Source organism: Acanthisitta chloris, unplaced genomic scaffold (genome assembly GCF_000695815.1).
Source record: "Acanthisitta chloris isolate BGI_N310 unplaced genomic scaffold, ASM69581v1 scaffold12145, whole genome shotgun sequence".
Lineage (NCBI taxonomy): Eukaryota > Metazoa > Chordata > Aves > Passeriformes > Acanthisittidae > Acanthisitta > Acanthisitta chloris.
In genome coordinates this window covers 15493-38975 of record NW_008674373.1, presented here as the reverse complement: position 1 = coordinate 38975, position 23483 = coordinate 15493, and the positions used below count along the sequence as shown (strand labels likewise).

The following is a 23483-nucleotide window of genomic DNA, read 5'->3' as shown; positions in this document are numbered from 1 at the left end:
GCTGTTATATTTTGGCATGATCTTGATGATGGAGAAATGTCATTATCTGTTGTATCTGGTGAATTAATAATTTTCTTTCCTGAGGAAGTATGTGAGGATCACTCTTGAAGATTAAACTCTGCTGCAGCATACCATACAGTTATTGTACTTTTATGTAGGTGCAATGAAATGAATGCCTCCAGTAACATGTGGAGGCATTTAATTATCAGAACCATTTGTTAATATTATTTGATTTGCTCTTAAGGAAAATACAAGGGAAAAAAAAAAGCCAAAACCCTCCTGGGAAACTAAAAGCTTTTTAGATGTGTTTTGTGGTTGATGTTTCATGCTTGTTAACTCTAGGATTTTATTTCAAAACCCTTTTAATAGAAATGCTAATGGGATTCTTCTCCGTCATACAAACTGTGCGATAAGAGATAAGAGATTTTGCAGCAACATGAGCTGCAAAGGGCAACACAGCTTTCAGTAACACTGTCCAGATTTCCATAAAGCTGGTGTTACTGGGGTAGTATTTCATAAGACCAGGGGGGAAGGGGGGGAATGATTCATCTCCAGTCATTGCTTATATGCTTGTTTGGTGCTTGTCAGTTTTCTGGCAGTCTGCTCTGGCCCATGTGGGTAAACTTGCACTTGTTCTTTAAAAGGCAAAGTATGGGTAGGAACAAAACCACAACATCCCCCCTTAACACACACTTGAGCTGAGGTGTCTCCTTCAGCATGGCCCTTCTCACCTGCTGAGTGAAAGCTTGCACCTGGAGAACTTTTTCTTCCTACCTGCAGTTGCACTGATTTGAGGCAGAGAAACCAGAAGTCATTTGCTAAACAGATTAATGTGGACACCTGCATTAGTTTGATTGCAGAGTCTGGAGCTTCAGGTGCACTAATTTACCTTGTTGTTTTCAAGAGTTTCCCTATTCCTGCAGGTCAACTGCCATTAAGCTCTAATATGGCTTGGGTGTCCATCCATGGACTAGAGCATCTGGGGCACCATGGCTAGACAAAGGCAGTTTGGAGAAGAGAAGGATGTTACTTCCTATGAACTCTCCATTTAGTTGTACAGTGTCCTAGTCTGTCTTCAATTTGTGACAGCTCATTTTGCTTAGTACTTAATCCTATGAGGATTATGCCACTGGTCATGTTAAGTCTTTACTTTATGAAAGTAAAGTCTTACCATATAGGTCTTTCATTTCCTTTATTTCAAATCTATAGATGTTGTTTCTTCCAGAGCTTTAGATCCTCCTGGGGATTTTAGTAATACCCAGTGTCATTGTTACTATTCCAAGTTAAATAATATTGCTGTTCTAAAGTTAGTTTACTATGCTGTGCAGTAGATTTTGTTTTGAGCTGTGTACTTCTGCTTTCTAAATAAAACTTGTCTTAACTGACTCTAGGCTTAGATTTGGTGATTTTTTTCTCTTTCTTGTGCTGTCACCCTGCCAAAGGTAAGCCCTTGAGATGAGCTAATGACACTTGCTGGTAATTAGTTGTAAAAATATGTCGTACTCTGGATGTTTTCGTTAATTCGTGTTCATGCCAAGGCATCTTGCAAACAGGTTTTGTTTAGATTTTGTGATTTCTAGTTTACATTGTTTGTTTTCAACTGGGAATGTTATAGATTCTTTTCAAATAACGTCTGGCGATCAGATGCATTCCCATGCCTGTAGTATTAACATCACCTAATACAGCAGGAACTGCTTCCCCTGGAGGTGCAGAGAAGCAGAATTAGGTTTGAATGGAAAAATCAAATAAAGCTGAATTGAGAGAAGAGAGAAAGAACTGGCATGAGATTGTGAGGTGAGGGCTGAGTGTATTGTATTGCAGCCTGTAAAACTGCTTAATTTAGTGACTAATATAAATGTGGCTACTCAGCGTAGCATGGTGCCAACCCCTGCATTATATTAACACTGTCCTTCACAGTCCTTAAAACTGAATTTGAAGTGCAGCCAGCAGATATTGCCTTACTTTATCTTGTGGAATAGCCACCTAACATTTGACAGCTGCTTTGCATTTTGAGTATCATGCCTTGTGGAACTAATGGCACAAAGTCTTTCTAAAGAAGTATTTTTATTTCCTTAAACAAAAAGTAAAGGCTATGTTCTTGGGAAGGAATACCACCTGCTGTAAGCCATTCTTCAGCAGCACCTGCATATAATGGCCATCCATTCTGGCCCTTCTCAGCCCAGCAGCACAAGGCAGGATGACCTGGCTGCACTTCAGTCATGGCAGTGCCATCGCTGACATGTCACCTGTGATGCTCTCTTTGCAGAAGCAGACTGCAGTGCAAGTCCACTGCATTGTGCTGATGATGTCTCCATGATGAGGAGGCCTTCATGCTGACTCTTACCCAGAACAGTTGATTCATACCAAATCAGTCTGAGCTGATGCAGCTCTTCTTGATAGGTAAAGCATGAAAACTATAGGACCTCCAAAGAGTTTAAAGGCCTGCAGAGACTATTAAACTTTAATGCTGATTTGCAGCCTCATAATGCATTTTTTTCTGTGCTGTGAAGCAGCTTTTTTCTACTTTTCCTGATGGTTTTCAGTGGAAACAAGGATATGCTTCTCATTTTGTTTTGTTTTCTGTTGGAATAAATTCTCTAATCATATGAAGAATGCAATGAGGGAGAACTTCAGTATGGGCTGCAAAATCTGTATACGACTCACACATACAGTTAGCATTAGACTGATGAATATGGAGGACCCATTTTCTGTAAAAATGCCTTGAACTGAGCATGATATTTGATTCTAACTTTGAATATACACTGGGTTTGTTTACCCATTCCTTTCAGAATGTCAGATTTTTTCTGGCTTACATAATTCAAAAAATAAAGGATGGTTGTAGATTATTAGATGGCAGCTGTTCTTTCAACATTCTATTCAGGAATTAATTTTTTTCACATCTGCATTTCATTTATTCTTGGCTTGTCCCTGCAGTATGAACCTGTTTCTGCCTTCAGGACTGAGAATAGATTCTGGGTGCCCCAGGTTTTGATGCAGTCCAAGTTTCAGGATAAACAGAGGCCTTGAACACCATGCTCCCTTCCTTCCCTCCTGCCATAGCTCTGCTCTCTTTGTCCTGATATATTGAAAAATAAGGTGAAACAAAGCACAAGGGAAAGACCAAAATAAATGTAGGAAATTACAGTTGTGAAGCACCTATTTAGAATGATTTTAACACCGTGCCTGTACTTTGTTTCAGAAGTGTATAGATACTTTTGCATTATCATATTTTTTCCTTAGTGTTTCTCTTCCTGTAATTTCTTTCAAAGTCTGCATCTGCCACACTGACTCCTCACTATCTCCATTCCTAAACAGTCAGGCCAACAACAGACAGCTAAACTGTGTGATTAAATCAGTATATTTTCCCTTCATTTATATTTAGACAGCTCTTTTCATCCTGTAATGAATACCTAAATAGCAGAAAGAAACATTTTGGTTTGTGTTATTTAATATGTATTTTGCTTAGGTTACACACCATCTTGGAAGAAAAATGCAGCCTGTATTTTTTCCCTGCTGGATGCATAAAATTACTATTCTGGGTGTGGAATGATCATTGTTTGTGATAGAAGTTTGAGGAAGAGGTGAACTCTTCCTGCTCAGAAATTGTCCCTCATGCACCTTGTGCTTTCCTCTTCTCTTGACACACCATTTCTCTGTTTTGAGGGGTATATCCCTCAGCAATTCCAAAATACAAATTTTTGAGTTCTAGAATGAAAGGTTCTAGGTCTAATTTTAGTGAATTAAAATGCATTTAAAAAACCAAGATACCTTCTTACATGAAACAGCTTTCTGTTTCTTACAAATGCTAACAAAATCACTTCGTGCTGGTTAGCAACCCAAAAACTGCCTCAGCCAATAATGCATATTAGAATACTGTGCATAAGAATTATGAAAAATTAAAGTGAAGCTATAGGGAATAGAAATGGCCTTTTAAGTTACCCAAAAAAACTCTTTTACTGTTGCCATTTACAACGGAGGATTATTTCCTGATTGTCCAGCAAACTACAGTAGCAAAAGAGGCTGGTGCTGATTCTTCTATTAAATTTTTGATGTGACAGAAAAAGCAAGTTTTGCAGCCCAGCACTTGCTTGCATTGTTGCTAATTGAGTTTTAAATGTTGCAGTCTGTTTCCTGCTGTAATGATGATTTATATCTTTCTATTTAATGAGCCTCGATCATTACAATATCTATGTTCAAGGTCTGCCTTAAAAAGCACAGCAGTGCCACAGTCCACAGAAAACTGATCTTAAATGATGCTTCTTTACCCTTTAACTTAAAAAGGAACTTCACAGAATACTGTTCTTGTAGGCAGCAAATGAAGACCTCTGAGAGAGAGAGAGAACCTCAGCCTAGAAAAGTATTTTGGCTAGTCAGGTGTGAAATCATCCCACATATCATTAATATGGACAATCTGTAGAAAGATGACAGGGTCAGTCCTAAAGACTGTATCTTGCAGTGCCTCTTCAGGGGTGTGAGACTCTCTCAGTGTTTCACAGCATCATATTCTGTGCCAGAAAGGGCACTGTAATTAAAGAAAAGCAAGTAAGATAATGATTTTTACTAACATTTGAGTATAAAACCCACAAAGAAAACAAGCAGTAAGTGTTTATTTTGGTATTTTGTTCTATTTTGCAAATATTTCTGGAGGTGTTTTTTTTCTGACGTGAGACAATACTCTGAAAATGAGATCTATATGAGTCAGTTTGTAAATGAATAAAGTTTTTATTGTTAAGGGACTGCTGAACGCTAATAAGTTTCTTGGGTATAAACTGCCCACTAACTTAAGCTGCAAAAATCATGTTCTTTAGGTGAGTTAGTTTTTTATGTAAGACAGCCATTTGTATTGAGTTATATACAGCAAGCCAGCCAAGGAACAATCGGGAGACAAAGAGTACAGTGAATATTGAGGATCGTTGCACCAGTGTAAATCACACCTGATCCTTATTGGTTACCCATGCTACTACTGATGGCTCAGGAAGAGTGTGCAATTTAAATAGAGTTGGATTTGGTTTGAGGGTTTTGTGGTTTTTTAGCAGAGACATGAATACCTGTAGTAGACCTTGTAAAAGGTTTTAAAGGGAAAAAATGAGAAAACGACTTTCTGGACTTTAGCAAGATTTGTGCCTGGTGCCAAATGCTTGCCAGCCTGCAGAAGTCTGATGTGGCTTTCTTCTTTCAGTTGCCTTATTGCTGCTGCTTGTTTGTAAGAGTAGCCTAATGAGAGGGGCTCCCAAGAAAGTCCTAAACCCTTTCTTGCTGAGGCTCAGCACTGGAAGCTGTTCCTTGCTCAGCTTGGAAGGGACAGCTCAGATCCTTCAACATAGGAGGATTTTCTAGACCCTGTAGCTGTGTATTTGGTTTGTCAGTCCTTGATGGAACGTTGTCCATGGTGAGTTTCAAATCCTCGATCCTCTAAGGGAAATTATCAAAAAAGTTTCAGTGTCTTGAGTCTTTTCTATGTGGCTCAGTTTCAATAAGTCATTAATCAAAGCTGAACAGGTATGAACCAAGATGAGTTTTTTGCATGTATTTAGTTTGTAAAATAGTCTTTTAGCCTTTTGTAATTCTTAAACAAAGCACTAACGTTTATGAAAGGTGACACAGTCTGTTTTTCAGTGGAAAAACTCAAATATTTTCTAGCTCTACATGCATTCTTTTGAGTCAAGAGAATTAGTTGTTGTTCTCATTTTGAAATTGTCTTGCCCAAGATGGCATGAAAAAGGGGAAAATTGATTTGAAAGCCCATTTTTTTGACTTGCATTTTTTCATAGCAGGTTTACCAGCTCTACTTCCTGTGATGCATAGATACCCCTGCTTCACTTGGACACCAAAAAGACAGACATAATTATTTTCTTTTGTTGGTTTTGATCTTCTGAAACCTGATTACCTTACTTGTATGTTTTTTGAAAATGAATTCCTGTCTGCACTGACTCATACTTTTAGTCACAATGATATGTCTTCCTTTTTTTTATAAGAAGCTTCTGTTGATTTTGCTTATTTTTTCTCTTGATCACATGCCTTTCAGCATTCTAGAAGGCTGTTTATAGTAGACAGACTGTTGAAGTTCTTTATTGGATTTTCTCTACCAAGTTCAGTAATAAATATTTCCATTTAAAATACAGATATACAAGAAAATCATAAGAAATTTTCATTGAAAATATAGGTTATAAAACTTCTAGAGTACATGAAAACTTTTGGGGATAATAAATACAGGTTTATGATCCAAGATGGGTTTTTTTTTATTACTTGGCCAGATACAAGAGGCTGAGAAAGAGACTGCCCAGCAATTTCTACAGTTTCAGTTAAACACAGGCAAGCTCTAAGAAATATATGAATAAATTAGAATTTTATTATTTATGTGTGCCTGAAAGGTTTCTGCCTTGCAGTCACTTTGTCTAACCAGGCTATTGCTATCCAGAGGAGTAGCAAGCAGCCTGTAGAGTCCATGAAGTGCAAATAGTGTATTTTTTTCTCAGCACATCTTTTTCGCTTGACAGTAACAAATCCACAAGAGAACTGTTTCCCTGGAATTGCCTGATCCTTGAGAGCCAAATTTGACCAGTTGTACCAACCATAACAAGGGAGAAACAACAGCAGAAATCTGTACATCATAAATTAATCTATAATGAAGGCAAAAGATTTTGTTTCATAAAGTCAAAGCATCTTATTCTTGGGAATAAAACATCTTGCCTGCTTGCAAGCAAACAATAGAATAGGCAGAAATATACATAAAAGAAATAAAATAAATTCCATCATGAAAGTGTGGTGTAGAAGATAGCAGGTCTGCTAATCTTCTCCTGTAAAGGACACAGTTAGTTAAGCTGCTCATTATAGAAAACAAAGGGATTTAGACAATAATAAAGAAATTAATGGAATAGGAAATCTATGTGAACACACTCTTTGTAGGGAAGGTCTGTTGAACTGAAGTTGGAGTTATGATTTCTTGCCAGGTGCTGGAGTCCAAACTTTCTGTCTGACAACATGTGGATGGTGGTAGTATCGGCTCTCTCAGAAAATAACTACCAATTTTGACTCTCTTAAAAATTTCTCAATATTTTTTCTGGGTTTTTTTGGTTGGTTGGGTTGGGTTTTTTGTTAGCAACAATGTAGAAGTTAGGCATCTGGAAGTACCAATGGACCCATAAAGACTTCTACACCCAAGGTAAGATAGACATGCTTGCTCAAAACCACAATGGAGTCTTGTGTGTTGGCTGTTTTCCTACCAGTGACAGCAATTTTATTGCAAGAAAATTTGTAGCATTGCTGGGTTTACTGCATTTGCCCTGAATGTGTAAGAAAATTGACTTTCTTCATTTGGCATTTGGGTTTCAGATTTCATTTTTTTTTAAGTTCTTTTAATGAACATGGTGATTCACTGTTTTGGTCAATATTTTCATTTTTCTAGTGAAATATTCTGGTCACAGGGACTACTGGAGTTGCCTTGATAAGGGCCTGAGGTTTTGAGCAATTTCTTGGGATTTTGTTTGACTCTGACTGGAGATTGCATGGCTTTCCTGAGTGGAAGCATGTACTGCAGAGGTCAGCTTGTCACCAGCCTGCATGGGATAGAACCTCACAGCCTGCAAGAGGTAGTGAAAAGTAGCATTTCTCACTGACATTTTGTGCTAATGAGGGTCACAAACACACACACACATCCTGCTTAATAACACTCTAGATCACAAATTTCAAGTAAAAGAGATACCCTGTAACTGTGATAATTTCCAAGTGATTGCTTTTGTCAAATCATTTTTCACCATTAAGTTTTCGTGATCCTTGTTCTCTACAGCTGTAAGCTGAATTTAAAGCTGAGGAGAAATGAAGAAAATGCAATTGTTTTAATATCATGAAAAGGAGATGGGTTTTTGTTGTTGTTGTTGTTGCAGGACAAAGACTAATCTATGGCTAGTTTTGAGGTTAGTATTGTAGTAGTTATGGTTGGAAAGAACATTTTCTGGAATGATTTAAACTGATAATCTATTTGATCTTAGCCAAAAGTAGACAATGTTCTTTTTGAAAAATGAGTCATTCTGCAGAGCAAGAGAGTTAAAGAGGAAAGTTCTTCTGAAAGAAAGGCTTAACTTCTTCAATCCCTGCATGAGCATAGTGTGTTTAAAAAAAAAAATCACCAGGACCCAATTTGCATGGAATAGAAACAGGGAAATGCTCATCTTTTAGTGCCCCATGAAATCATTATTTTGGTGTGTGCTCTGACAGAATTGTGTTACATATAATATTCAAAGGAGTATGTGCTTTGTGGCCTAAAATAGTGATGACAGTTTGGTTGTCCTAGTGTGGTGTTGAAGTGCAGCTGGTATTATATCAGCTTATTCTGAAGAATAAGCATCTCCAATTAAAATACAGATTTGCCATTTTGCACCAGAAGTAATAGTCATTTATCAGTACTCTGCTCCTTATATTCATAATGCCTTACAGAGCTGGAATACTTGTTCTTGGAATGCTTGCATGAAGTAGCAGTTCATACACCAACCTCCGAAGCTCAAGCATGTTGTTGCTTTAAGAGAAAGTGAATTGTATTTTCAGATACTTCCTTCATTATAAATGTCTCGTGTAAATGGTTGAACATTATAATTTAAAATAATATGTCATAAGGTCACATAAACACTCATCTGGAACTGTAGCTAGGGATGTTTTTAGGCTGTGTATATTGTGATTGAATGATTTGTATTTGTATGATCTGTTTGTTTGATGCTGATTCAAGCAGAGTTTGCTTTATCCTGCAAGTGCAAAATGTAAGGTGGTGGAGAACCTTGGATGGAGATACTGAATTCACATGCTCTTAATTCACATATCAAATTTAACCTAGTCAAATGCCAATGAAATCTTGTTTGAGTGATTGGTAACATATTAAACACTTATTTACTTCCCCTTGGAATGTCTGGTCTGTAATTATTAAAAATATATCTGATTAACTCAATACTAGATGCCTGAAAGGCTTCAGGAGATTACAGATAGGCTACAGACCAGAAGAGCACCATAAATGCCAATTCAGCGTAACGGTATTTTTTTTCCATTTTTTCACCTGATACTCTCTTTGTAAGCTGGTGGCCTTTTCTTCGTACCTCTGTTTCTGAATAGCAGTGCTTTCTTACCCCCCAGAACAACTACTGCATGTGATGTTGTTGATGCCTGTATGCTGAAATAATATTTCTTCCTTGCCCCTCTCCTACTCTGACTTCTTGGGCTTTTTTTCCTTCCTCAGCCAGACATCAGGAAAACAATTCTCAATATAGTGGGAGACACTAGTTACTTTGCTTGAGGAGCTAGCCCAAATCTGCCTGAGTGCCATCCCTAGTGCTACCCAGAGTCCTGTCTAACTTTCATGCACTCATTATGTGCCTAATGACAAAGTTATGCAAAGAAACATAACAAAGTCTATTCTGTTCATCAATATGACTTCTTTGTGTTTATTTTAATAATGTTGTTAAGTGATAGCAGTTTGTTTCTCAACCCTGGTGTTCTTTAAGGTCCCTTTCAACCCAAACCAGTCTATGATTCATGTTGGTTTAGGATCAGTACATGGATTTAACCACCTACTCAAGATCATGTTTAGGTATATGGTTTCAGCAAGAGGAAATTAATGTGTTCAGCTCCTTCTTGCACTGTCTCCCCTCACTAATTGTCATGAGCTTTTACCAGAACAGAAATTACTATGAAGAGCTTCCTCTTGAAAGCAATTCCCTAAAAGCATAAGCGTTTTTTGTTACGAATCAAGTTTGTATAAGGCATCGGTTATGCAATTCAGATTCTGTAACTTCAAAAAGTCATCATCTGTGTCCTGAACTAGAGTTGGGGAAATTTGCATGTGACTTGCTTAACGCCTTACACCCATATACTAGCACATGAACATGCATAGTACAGGAAGATTAAAGTAATAGCTCAAGCCCATTAAAGATGGGGTACAAAAGCTGAGGTTAAAATTCAGTAGGTCTTCACATCTGGCTCTTTTCATTCACAGCTCTGAATACAGGCCCAAATGCTGAATTTCACAATTTCTTTGAAGCTATTTGTGCTGGCTCTTCCAGCTCAGGGTGAATACAGGTATCCATGTCAATACTGCTGGTTGCTTATGAAAAGCACAGGAATTTGAGAAATACTATTTTTATTTTCCCTGAAATTCTGTTTCTGGGGAATACAGACAGAGTGCCCACAGATCCAAAGGTAATAAACAAGTGCAGTTGTTTCTGGTGAACAAATGTTTGTTTTCCACTGCTAAGACAAATTGTTGTACTGAAGGAAGGAGGATGCTCTTTGTCATAGAGTATTGCTTCTGATTCTTGATAGAACACCTCTCCTCTTCAAAAGCCCTTTTCTGATTTTCGCTGCTTTCACCTTCCCTAAATTTCATTTGGAGCATGGCGTGTAAAGCCAGGCTATGCCTGCTTCTTGTGCAGGACCTTCACTGCCCTCTGAAAGAGCTGTCTTCTGGTGTGTGGAATTAGATGGAGCAGTATGAGGATGTGTTTGTTCCCTCTCTGGCTATCTCTGCCTTCCCACTGAACCTGTGACCTTATAAATTATTAAAATTCCTTGGGCCTTTATATTTTACATCTGTAAGACTGAGGATAAGAGAATTTTCCCATTGCAATAAATAACCTTGATCTCAGGACAGGAGCTGGAAATCCTGACCCAAACACCAATGAAGCACTTTCCTCACAGCTAATCCTTTTGATGGGGTTATTTGTGGAATATGCATTTCTCCCTGATGCTAAGGGTGCATTAACAGGAGATAATGACAGTATGCTTGCTTTTGCATTTGCTATGGAGGATGCTCAGGGGCAGTGCTGACCTTGAAGGGTGGCAGGGGAAGAGACAGATGTTTCTTTGATGTGTATGGGAGTGAATCCTGTTTTACTCCTATCACACTTTGTCTCTCTCTGTGACCTAATTCAGCATCTTCTGGTATATGTGACAAGAGCACCTATCCCTGTTGATCTCGGGGTAAAACCCTGTAACATATTCACTAGATCACTATCCCCTTTCAACTACCATTCTATTATGTGGCTTTGACCTGGAACTGAAAATTGTCATTTGGCACCTTGCTGCTATGACACCCACTTACTCTCCTGAAAAATTCAGCTGGGCTAGGAGCATGGAGGTAAAGGATTTTTCTCTGCTAGTGTAGATTTTGCAGTACTTGGTAGAGCCTATTTCCTGAGGCTCTATTACTTCTGATATTTCTTATGTACACGAAGGTGCTCCTCTCCCGACTAGGCTTATGTACATGGCTTTTATTTTGTTTTGAGACTCTGCAAATAATATTGTGGCACAAAAAGTAATATTGTGGAGCTATTTTTAAAAGCTTTGTGCTGAAGATATTTTTCTAGGCTTAGCATCTTGAAGGGCTTGCTGCCACATGGGTTAGGGTTTTTTTCTTCCTCCTTCACCAGAGAATATTAATGACTGTTGTCCTAAAGGTCTATTCTGATGTGATGTTTTCCCTTCTCTACTCTTTTTCACGCTGCCTCTTCAAATCAAGTGTCATTAATTTGTTCTAGCCTTCAGGGGATGGTGGGAGAACACTAACTCCTATTACAAGGAGTGAGCGTGGGTGATCTTTACAGACACCAGAGTTGCAAGTGTTGGTAGAGCAGGACACAGTATAGTGTCCTCCTGTGTTGCACAGAAAACAGCTTTTCCCAAAATAGTTTTTCCCTCTTTTCCTCTATACAAAGAAGGAAAGTCAGTAGCCAAACAGCACTGGCAAATGTGGCCTTGATGGTTCATTTGCAGTTTCCTTTGTTGTACCTGTATGGCTGATGGTTTCTGGTTTATCTTTGGTGAAACAGGCCTCCATATGAAAATATATATTGCAGGTTTTTTGTTAATGCCAGTTCGCTCTGGTAGTATAAACTCATCAATTTGCATGCAGTGATTGAAGGGAAAGGTAGATGAAAGCCTATTATAATCACGTTAGATAACCAGATATGAATATGAATGAGACCATGCTTCTTTTGGAAATAGAGCTGTTTCGTTCAAGACACTTCATGTAACAAACATTTGTATGAAAGTCCATTATATTGAGTCTCATAGTTATTTTCTTGGGATAAGTTACCTAGTGTCTAAATGATTCTGACTTAAATTTGAGTAAGAAGTTTGCAAGTTCTTTGAACATCTCATTTATAAACAGGAACAGAACTGCATGATGATGAAATAGTCTATGTAACTTAACCACAGAGTCTGTGTCTTGAGCAGTGCTTTAGTGAGCAGGTACAAATAAAAACTTCTGGAATTTCTTCTTTTATTTTGTACTTCTACTTCCTTCTTGTTCACCAAAAGGTAAGGAAAAAAATTGCTCTTTCTTTAGCGATTACAAAAAAGGAAAAATGCATAGAATAGAACTGCAGCATTCTGAACATTGCACATTGCTGTGGCAGTATATAATGTTCTTCAGAAACACACTTGGAAACAAAGCTCATTCAAGCTGAAAGATTGTGTAACTAAAGACATGTGACCCTTATATCTGACCTTGTTCTTAAATTTTGAGGCAAACGAGAGCCCTTGGTTAACAGTTGAGCCCTTTAGGAGCAATACTTTATTTTTCTTGAAACATCTAAGCTCTTGCAGGTATTTTCCCTCATATTTATCAGTTGTCTAAGGAAAACCAGTCTTTGACAACTCAGCTACAAAAGTTTGTCTAGTTGTTTTTGCTTTGCCTTTGTGTGTCCCCACTGTTGCTTGTGAGTACTTCTCCCTCACTTGGCTTCTTCACTCAGCCTTTCATAACTTTTTATTGCTTCAAACTACTTCCCTGGAGAAATGGTTAGGGCATAGTTCTCAGTGGGGCATGCAGCCTCTTTGCTCTCTTATTTTGTAGATCTGTGCAAATGGCAGTCCAGAAGTCAGCTCAGATATGTGCAGGTATACACAGTGCACTCATTCCTTTGCCAGTAAGGCTTTGTAAGTACCAGGTGTCCCTGAAAAGCAGCAAGCTTTTGGAAGCTTGTGCTCACTAATGGAATGGTAAGCAGCTAAACACTTCCAAAACATTGTACAGAGCAACCTCCTTTGGGATTTGCAGTCTGCACTCTGCAGTGTAACTCAATAGGGTGTTTTTCTCCCTTTGGTTTTTCATTATTGTGTGCCGCTTACTGAAGCACAACCTCTTGTAGCTCAGTGCAAAAACACCCCTGGCTCAGTGAACGTAAAGAACAAGTTGTCAAGTGATGGATATTATTCCCTATGCAGTGATTTAAAAGGTGTCTTTGCTTTGTTGTGGTTAGTTGTCATACATGTATGAGTTTGCAGATGTTGCTGACGATGGAGTGTTGCATATGTGCTCCTAATACCTGATGGTATTTGAAGATGCAAATATAATCTTTTGATACATGGAATGGAAATCCACTTGAAACATAAATAGTATTTTACTATCAGACTATAATGTTACACCAATTAAGTATATACGTGATAAATGAGAAAATAAGTGCAGCATATCCAAACTGTTGCAGACAGAAAATTTTTGAACTGACAGTGTTTAATGTACTATGAATATAAATTTTGTTCTTAATATCCATTTGAACTGGGAAATCACACAGAATAATCTCTGGAGTGTGTTTGTGTGTAGTGAAGAGCATTTCGTTATCTGAAGGAAGGTATGTAAAGAGCATTCACAGACTTTTTATTTGTGCCAATAGACATTGCACTTTAAATCACTGTTATACCACTTTGTCATCTATAAATAAACTGGCAAAACCACTGCTAAGCTTTGGATTTCCTTCGCTGCTAGTACCACTTGAAATCAGTGGTTCCTGTTTCAATATTGCTCGTTCCTTTGACATAAATCAAAGGAAGATCCTCACAGTGAAATCATCAGAAATATAATTTAATTTGTATCAGAATTACAAAAGTATTTTACCTGTCTCTCTCCCATGTCCAATTTCTATTTTTATAATAAATTGGTATTTTGAAGACTGTTACATTGAGAAAATTCCGGTGCTATAGGTTAAGATGGTGTTGTGGAACAAAGCAGCAATCATAACAAGTAGAAAAAGCTGCTCAGAAACATGATTTCTCAATAATTGCAGGAGCAGTCCTGTGAACTTGAATCTTGTAGAGAGGCCCACGTCTTCCCTGAAAACTTCCCCCACAGAGATAAATTTCTAAGAAGTCCACAAACAACCAGTGTTTCTTAAACTTTCTGATTGTACCAACAATGAATTTGTTGGAACTCAGGACATCAGTTTCAAATAGCTTAGAACATTTGGTTACCTAGCATGTTGTTCAGTTCTGGAGCTTGCTGCCCAGCCAAGTTAGGTAGGCTGCTGACAGGCTCAATACACAAATTCTTGAGCAACAAGTTTGGTGCCTGAACTGATCCCTGGAAGTAGTGAGTGGAAACACTGTTTGGTTTTGCTGTCAGATTGCTTTGTTGTTATGAATTGCTGAGTGTAAAAAAGCTATGACTTGATGACACTCTCGGGAAATCAGTGATATTGGAAAATATATAAATTCTTCCTCTTGTTGGTGTTTTTTTGTTTGTTTGGGATGTTTTTTAGTTTGTGTGTTTGTGGGTTTTGTACAAACACAGCTGCTTTTGATGTTAATCCCACATACATACAAACCATGTTTTATGTTCTCTGTGTTCATAGTTTAAATCCATAAGTATCTTGATCCTGGAGATCTTCATTTAAGAACTGAATTTTCTGCTTCGCTGTGGTGGGTTTTATTTTGTTGCTATGTCATGGAAAAATGTTCATATCTCTTTGAATGTGTTGTTCAAGTCTATACATGCAAACCTGGGAATTGTAAGATCCTTAAGCTATTCCATACTGTTCCAGGCAAAATACTAATTGGATTAACTGTATGTAACATTCAGTAGGAATTCTGAGATCTAGCCATAATAAATTAAATCTCAACACTAACTCTTAATTTTGAGTGTCTTCCTCTCACTGTTTTTACCTGCTGTCTTCAAGCTTCTCTTTTGGAACTGCTTTAATTGGCAAGGCAGGTTTTGAGGGCTGTGCTTTTCAGCTTTCCATCTTTGATTGGGTTTTATTGTGGGGTTTTGTGGGTTTTTTTTGCTGGATACATTTCTGCATCTATTTCCAAGTACAAAAGAAGTAGGCTACTCTCTGCAAAGTGCTTGGAATACCCATCAAGTGTCAATTCTCAGACCAGTTCAGAATTTTGCAAGTCATGGGATTGCAGAGCTTTGCACTTTTTATTTCTGTCTTTTTGACCGATTTGCTCACTGCTTTTCTGGCTTGTAATAAAGTCATGGACATACACCTACTTGGAGAAAGCTTTCTAACCTTTTTGTTTTCTCTGTAATGGCCTCAATGTGAGGACACACGTCTGCATACAAAAGGAAAACCACAACCCAAAAAAGTAGTTTCTTTGTGCTCTAAGTAAAAGTACAAAAGTTAAATGCATTTAAAAATCTTTCAGTCTTGTTCAGCTTCAGGTTTTTGCAGTTGGAGCAAATGGGGGCGGGCGATAATTGGTAGAGCTGTACAGTTATATAACTAAAAGCTTTTCTGCTGGAAGTTAGGAGAGCAGATTGCCTGGCCATCAATATGCGACACGTGTTTTTAGTCTTCCCACAGTGTCCATGCAGAGGAGTACCGTCAAGAAGTGTGTATTGGTTTGGTAGATTAATGTGTTTAAATAAAAATGTTATACAAAAATTTCCTTTGGGGTACAAACTTTTTTTTTTTTTTTTAGAGAAACAGTGGTGGTAGTATACCACTTGAGGGTTTAAACAGTATTTATTTTGCATAATTAATGGCAGATATTATTCTTAGGTAGAAATTGTAACTGTTGATGGCTTTTAACATGAAAGTTGTCATCTAAAACTCACAGTGGGGAATCAGCTGGGAAAAAGAGGTTATACAATGTATGACAATGGTGATAAGAGTACTATATGCTATTTTGGGGGGAAAATACCATGTTACTATCACAGAATAATGGTCAGCTAGCCAGCAATCATGAATTGTGTCACCCATTTCATCTAAATATTCATTAAAGCAGTGACTGGGACATCAGTGGGGTGTTTTGTATCCAGAGGATGGGTAGATGATTTTGGTTTGGTGGGGGTTCTTTCTGGGTTTTGTATTTAGGTTTTTTGATGGAATGACATTACATAGATCCTATTATTAGTGTATACATTCAGAGAAAAGTGATATGAGTAAAAAATATGACATGACACTGGACTGAGATGAAAGACAATAATGTATGAACACTGTTTGCACTGTGAGTTTGTTGGATTTGGTGTTACAGCTGTTGTATATAGTCCTTTTGTATCTATATGGACATGTGGCTTCAGCTTCTCTATGGCATGAGACAAATGTGAGGTTTGGTTATCTGTGATGGAACAAGATCATTATATCAGAGAGAGCATCTCAGTTTTACTGAAGCTGAGCTGCTCTTGCAAGATAAACCTATCTTGGACCCTTGGTTTTATTCAGTTACTTCATAATCACCCTTACAGTTTGATAACCAGGTATTTTATCATTTTTTTTGAGTCATTGAAGGGAGAGCCAGTCTAAAGTGACCTCAGTAACAGTCAGGATTAACATCTTTGTTAAGGATCATTGCCATGAACTTGACCCTAAATGAGATGGGGGGGGAAGTCCTCCTCCTCCTTTGGGTGGAAGAAGCAAAGCAAGGCAAAACAAAGCAGGTTTTGACTTAGCACTATTAGACTTCCATGGGGTCCTCCAAATGCAGCACCTGCCTTCCTGCAGATGCTTGAAATTACTCACCAGGGAGTTTGCAATTTCACAAGACAGGCAAGCCAAACTCTTACCCCTAAAGCACAGACAGAAGCATCCCCACTTAGGCCAGGCTGTGTGTCACTTGTGCTTGACCTGTCACATTTATTAGGGCTGCTCTTTCAAGGGAAAAGCTCCCTGTTAGATTGACTTCATTGCAATGAAGTTGGAACAAATCATAACTATATGAGGTTAAATAAAGTGGTAGAGGTTAAATGAAGAAAAAACTAGTGTCCTCTTGTGTAAGACATGCTTTGGGAAAGTAAGCAGGCCATTTTCCTATACAGAAACCCGAAGTCAGAAATTAACCAGTGGCAGACACAGGATAGGCATGCTTTGTATTTTATCTAAAGACTATTGGTGTTCGTCTGGATGCACATCATAGAAAAACAGCTCCTGCTGAGCAGTTGCCAGTGCTCACCAGTTGTTTGACTAATGAACGATGTGCAAAATTATCATAACACATTTCTTATAACACAGTGACTTTGTAATGTGTGTGCCTAAGATGATATTTACATAGTGAATCTAATTGTTGCTCCTCTTCTCTTCTAGTTTGTGGAGACATCCATGGTCAGTTCTTTGACTTGATGAAACTGTTTGAAGTGGGAGGTTCTCCTGCCAACACGCGGTACCTCTTCCTGGGGGACTACGTGGACAGAGGGTACTTCAGCATTGAAGTAAGTTTCTTATTTCTGCTTTTGGTTGCGAAACTGCTTGCAGCCTAATAAGTATACTTAGCATCATAACTAGTTCAGGAATACTGAGGCTCTTCACAGATACCATGCTAATGTTGCTGGTGGTGTTTTTATCAAGGTTGCTTGGAATCCAGCCAAATCCCACTATATCTGTGCTGGAAAGCTGACATAGAATGGACCTTTGTGCTAACTAGTGGCCGTCCAAATATAGCACAGAAGGCTCTGCAGCTTGCACAATCTAAATAGGATGAATAGATATGAGCTATTAGAAAAGAGACATAACAGAAAAACTAAACAAACAACCCATAGTTTAGCTTGACTTTCAGGTTTATTTGATCTGAGTTTCCTGGATGTGAAATTTTGTGAAAATCAAAGGACTAGACGGGAGGTAAATGGGACAAAAAGCCAGCACATAACATGCTGTGCTGGAGAGAATAAGTTCTGTTTAGATAGGAGATGCAGGAGTGCATGATCTCTGACTTTTGATGCAGCACTTGGATCTACAGAGTATAGAAGTATGCATGAGTGCCCTGTTGGTGGTGCAGAGACCTGGTGCAGAGTCCAGTGTCAGGTCAGATGACTCCATCTTTAGCTGACATGAGAAAGAAATGGTGTCCTGCCCAACCTGTTCACCTTTGACTAGGGGCAAGTTAAATACCAACCACAAATCCGTTGTTCCAGTGCTCATAAAACAAATTAGATTTTTTGATTCTGTTCTGCCTTACTGCTTGATTTTGCAAACTGACAGATGAGATGCACAATTATTGAGTCAAACCTGAGATATATTTGTTTGTCTAGGTCATAGTTGATCTAGTCATTGAATGGTCAGTCAGAAACCTTTGCAGCAGGTTTTGAGCTACAGCTTGGCTGCTTTTCTGAAAAGTTCACACTCGAGCTCCCTCTGAGTCAGGGGGGCATACTGATTATCTGCTGGAAGGAATATAGATCCTAGGATACATGGCTGTGTGTCTGTGACTAGATAAGATGGCAGCATGAGAGAACACATATTCTACTGTTTCATTCTGCATACCTCATCTCAGTACACTGTTGCCATACTGATATAAAAATATGTAATACCAAGCAGCTGAGTTATTTATGTTTGTAAAAAGGATCAGTGCATTATCTTGCCAGTGTTATATTTATAGTATAGTATTGTTTCTTAGCAATAAGATTCAGTAAAACTACTTCTGCTTTATTAGTTCATTTTAAAACTTGATTTCAAGTGTTAAGAGAATCTTTTGACACATTTTACAAATACAAATATGCTGTTCCAAGTACAGATGCTCTAAAAACTTAAGAATGGCAGGATTCTTTCTCATACCTGCCAAAAATCAATAGTCAGGATTTAGTCTTGTATTGAAATGAGCACTTTGATCATGATTTTGTTGAGCTTGAGACCATTATTTTATTGAGAACTGATCCACAGTGAGCTGTGAGCTGTATCATTGCTGTGGATTACCATGCTGGATCACTTGGGGAAGGTTGGGGAGCAGAAGTTTGCAGACTTAAACTATTGTGCTGGCTCAGTGTTAAACTAACATTTTTCAGTTGCGATAACCTCATTCATATCTTCTGTAGACTTTGACTGAGTCAAGTTCTGTCTGGAAGAGGAAGGTTTTGTCTTCATTTATATATGTATGTTTTTACTATGAGGAACAGAACAAGTCGATTTGCTTCAGCTTTCAAGTGCTTGTCTGACAGTTTACCAAAATCGCTTCCGGGGCTATTGCCAATAGCAAACAATATAAAACAAACAAAATAGCTTATGTATAGGGAATAAGCCCCTTAAAATTCCTCATTTAGCAACCTGTACATATATATTTAGCAAACTGTATTCTGAATTCAGTTTTTCCATTCCAGAACTCTGCTTTTTCACTGGAAGCAGCACTGGCTTCTGTCAGTGCCAAGGAAATATCTCAGCTGTCACTTATATTATTTCTTTTTGTATGTAAGGTTCTCAAATCAGTACTTTATTTTGGTCACATAACTGATTTTCCCCACCTGTCACCCTGATTAAACAATGCCTTTGAAAGGAAAGGCAGGTTTCTGTTTCGTAAGTGTATTTGGATGTAGAACTGTGCATTCAGGCATGAACTCAGCACAATAAGTAGTGACAAGGAAAGGAAAATTCTGAAGAATCCAACTTGGCATTTAGAGAGGGAGGATACTTTTGGTGAAGGAGGGGACCTGAGTACATATAGCAGGCACCAGCTCTTGCCTGTACTTTGTACTGAAGAAGTCGTGGTGGTAAACAGCCCTAGCCTGATCTCAGTGCAGATTTCTACCTTGCCAGTCACATAATCATCTTTATTCCATCAATCCGTTAGCTTCCCTTTCTCCTATGTATACGTGAGACTATTGCAGTTCTAGGGTCTTTCCAAAAGAATTAAGTAGCTGGTCCAAGGTACTAATCACAAGTAATATAAGCTTTTAAAAAAAATTCCCCTTGATTGCTGTGTGATATCTAGCGTAAAAGTGACACCATTGAGCTTAGGCATAGCTGAGTTCTGATAGTGGGCGAGATAATCCTTGTCTGTGGGCTGCAAAGCATTTGGGATTCTTCTAGATGAAAGGTACTACATAATGCAAGCTATTATCATTAAGAACAGAGGGGAAAATTGCATAAGGTAGGTGGAAGGCATTTGATAATATGGAGGGGAAAAAGAGAAAAGTATTTGTACAAGGCGCTCAGCAGAAATGATAGTCCTTGCCCCACAGAGCTTTTGATCCAAGGGCTCAATCCTTCACGTGCATGCTCCATTCTTACTGGAGCTAGCTTCACTGCTTGAAGAGGGAGGGTGTTTTGTGTCTTTGAAATTAGTTCTAAGCAAGGGGTCACAGGATGAGAGACTAATAAAGAAATTACGACAGGTAAAATTAAAAATGTCAAAATTACAGGTAAAAGGAGACAAGGTTTCTTGGCATCAACTGAATCTTTATCCCATAACTGTGTTCTCTTTTCCATTTGACCTTTTGGCAGAGCCTAGGCATTTCTTCACTTAGAATAACAAATTTCTGCATACAGTGCATTTGTTTCCTGGGCTATCTAACTGACAACATTTCCTTGTTGTGCTCATGCACTGTTCCAGGGGTTTGACTCCAGAGTAGAAGAGAGAAGAGATCCAAATGATCAAAACAGAGGGCCATTTTTAAATCCAAAGAATAGTTAGAGCATAAGTGGTTCTGCAGGAATGGGTTGTCAGGAAGAATGACTAATCTCTGCCTGAGTCTGAAAACTCTTTTGAAAGGCAGGCATAAATGCTGTGTGGTGCATGTAGGGAGGAGTATACATATAGACCTTTTCCTCACAGTCTTAGAAAAATTGTAGAGTAAATAACAGCTATAATGCATTAATAATATTATGTAAATGAACTGTTGGAATTATTTTCTTGCTCAATCCCCTATAACAACGTAGAGGCTTAAATGTCAGTTGATTATCCTGAGATACATAGTGATAATTTTTGACAGAACAAACAGTTAAGATATGGAGAATGTTCAAAATTAACAAAACCAAAGTTCAAAACATGCATACATCTTCATTTCCTGAATGCAAAGACTGAAATTCCAGAAGGTGAAACTGGTTTTGTGCTATTTCCAGCAAGAACAAAGTGAGGTGTTTGGAGTGAGTCTGGAATTTGACCATTGGACCTTTCACCAATTGGAAAAGCATCTGGAACTTGAGATGCTTCTGAACTCAGTGAACTGTTAGAAATTATTAACTGGTCTCTGCCAATAAAAGAATTGCATATAATAAGTTCATGTTCCTAAGCTCTGGATGAAGTTATTGCTGGTGAAGTTTTGTGTTTATTATCTCTCAAGTCTCTCTGCACTTTCTAGGAGTTCATTGGAAGAATAAACACCTTTCAGCTTCCTCCATTGCTCTAGAGTGTTAATGCTTCCAGTAAACAGCTTGTTTTAAAATAGTTTGGGCTGGTCAGGAATAGTTCTGCAGTGAAGTCACTCCTCTCAGAGCAAGTAAAATCCTAGGACCTTAGTTATCCTAAATTTCCTTGCCCTTTACTTCTGTATACCAGTAGCAAATTATGTTTATAGCAAGAATTTGCATCTTGTAAGATCTCATTTTTTGTATGGCAGTTCTCCTCAGAGCCATGAATATTCAGTAATGCAGCAAATTCAGATTATTTTTTTAATATATTAGATTCCCTGGCTGGAACATCTGTTTGTGTCAAGGCCACCCTTGCAGCTTGCCTGGTCCTGTGCCAGCTGCTCCTAGAGCAAGTCCCCAGCACACCAAGAACCCCTTGTGGGTGCAGAGAGAGAACATGGTATGGCACCATTTCCCCTGCACTGCTTCCATCTCTGTGTACAACCCATCTGTCTTCTCAGAGAACAGCTGGGGCTGAGACACGAGGCCCAAAACGGAAAGTTAGGAGCCAATATTGGGATACCTGTTTAGAAAGTGTACTACCTATAAGAATTAGGAGAACATCTGCCACAGGGGAGGTTTAGGTTGGATATTAGGGAGAGATTTTTTACGGAGAGAGTAATCACACATTGGAATGGGCTGCCCAAGAGGTGGGGGAATCACCATCCCTGGAGGTTTTCAAGACAAGACTGGATGTGGCACTTAGTGCCATGGGCTAGTAATGACGGTAGAGTTGGACTCGGTGATCTTTGAGGTCTCTTCCAACCCGATTGATTCTGTGATTTAAGAAAAAGGATTTCCTGGTCACTTTTTGGTTGAAAAAGAGGTCCTTCCTGTTTGGATATTTTGAGGTCCTTTCAAGGGCTGAAATGTGAGTAATGTGGTCTAAACATTAGAAAAGTGTATAAGGCAAGTAGCCGTGTTTTGTGGATGATCACTTCTAATAGAATCATCTGGGTGACTAGGTAGGAGAGACTCATGCAAGGGTTGAATTGTGAATGTGCTAAAGTACCATGCAGGTGTCAAAACAAGATCCCAAAGAAGCCTGGGAATATTCAACACATGTTTATAAAAAAAAAATAAAGAGCAGTTGAATGATCAGAATGAGATTCTTGAACATTTTAGAAACAGCTGAGACCCTGATTATGAAGAATGGATTCACTGTTACTCCATGCAAAATATATTTCCACAGCAACAGCCTTTTTCATTTTAAATATTCAACCTCTGTGTACAAGAGCATTGGTTTTAGCAACATGAAAAACATAAACAAAGTAAGAGCATGCTGCCATGCCCTGAAATTTGGGGGGGAAAAGAATGAAATCCTGGCTGTAGTGAAGACAATACAGTTTTTTCTTTCATTTCAGTATTGTTCAGAGTTTTCTTTCTCTGTGCTCAAGGACTAGCAGCTCAGAAATGGCAGTAAGTTGCATCTCGTGTGAGTATTCTACTTATAGGTCCAGTGCATCTCTGTTTGTATCTGAAATAAAGCCCTGATATTTAGTCATACGAGTGGTGTGAATGCAGTTATGTGTGTAAAAAGGTACACAGTTTCAGTTGGGATAGTTACTCCATTTTAAGAAGCTGTATCTGTACTAGATACTGGGATGGTATATCATTATTTCAGTGCAGTTAAAAGTAATGCAATTTTTATATTTAAGTGAGGTGTGTGTTAGAGAGTGAAGGAGCTATGCCAATGCACTGTTCCATGGTTCACAGAGCATCAGGAGAGACCTTTGCAATGTGTGGCTCAAATTATACTTTCAAGTATGAATTACCTTACATTTTTTCACACATAATTTCATCTGCTGGGGGAGTGCCCAATGCTGTCACTCATTTGAAGGGAGAGTTCATCTTTTGTTACCCATACCAAGCCACACAACTATCTCTTTCTTCCTGGCACAGTCAGTGCAAGAGCCCCCAAAGTCAGCATGCTGTGGTGCAGAGGGTGCTGTGGTTGCAGGCAAGTGGCAACGATAACGATTTTTCAAGGCTCCTTGTTTTTAGCACATAATTTGAGATGCATGGAAGAGGTCTGAGGGTTTGGGGGTTTGTTTTCAGGACTGAGATGCTGAAGTGTGCAAAGGCTCAAATTCACCATGCAACAGTGGAGTTAAATCTCAAGTCTCTTTCAAAAATATGTACCTTTGGCTTACACTGCTTAATTGCACAGAC

At 38.5% G+C, this 23483-nt stretch overlaps 1 protein-coding gene across 1 annotated transcript in view; it reads left to right on the top strand.

Moving 5' to 3' along the window:
• The window catches only part of LOC103802795 (serine/threonine-protein phosphatase 2B catalytic subunit alpha isoform-like), a gene marked incomplete at its 3' end in the record, with an annotated part of 66387 nt that overhangs the window by 35759 nt on the left and 7145 nt on the right, over positions 1–23483 (top strand). Inside the window, exon 3 of the mRNA XM_009075318.1 lies at positions 17283–17407. Coding sequence (XP_009073566.1) covers positions 17283–17407 — 125 coding nt within the window. The remainder of the gene's footprint in view (positions 1–17282; positions 17408–23483) is intronic.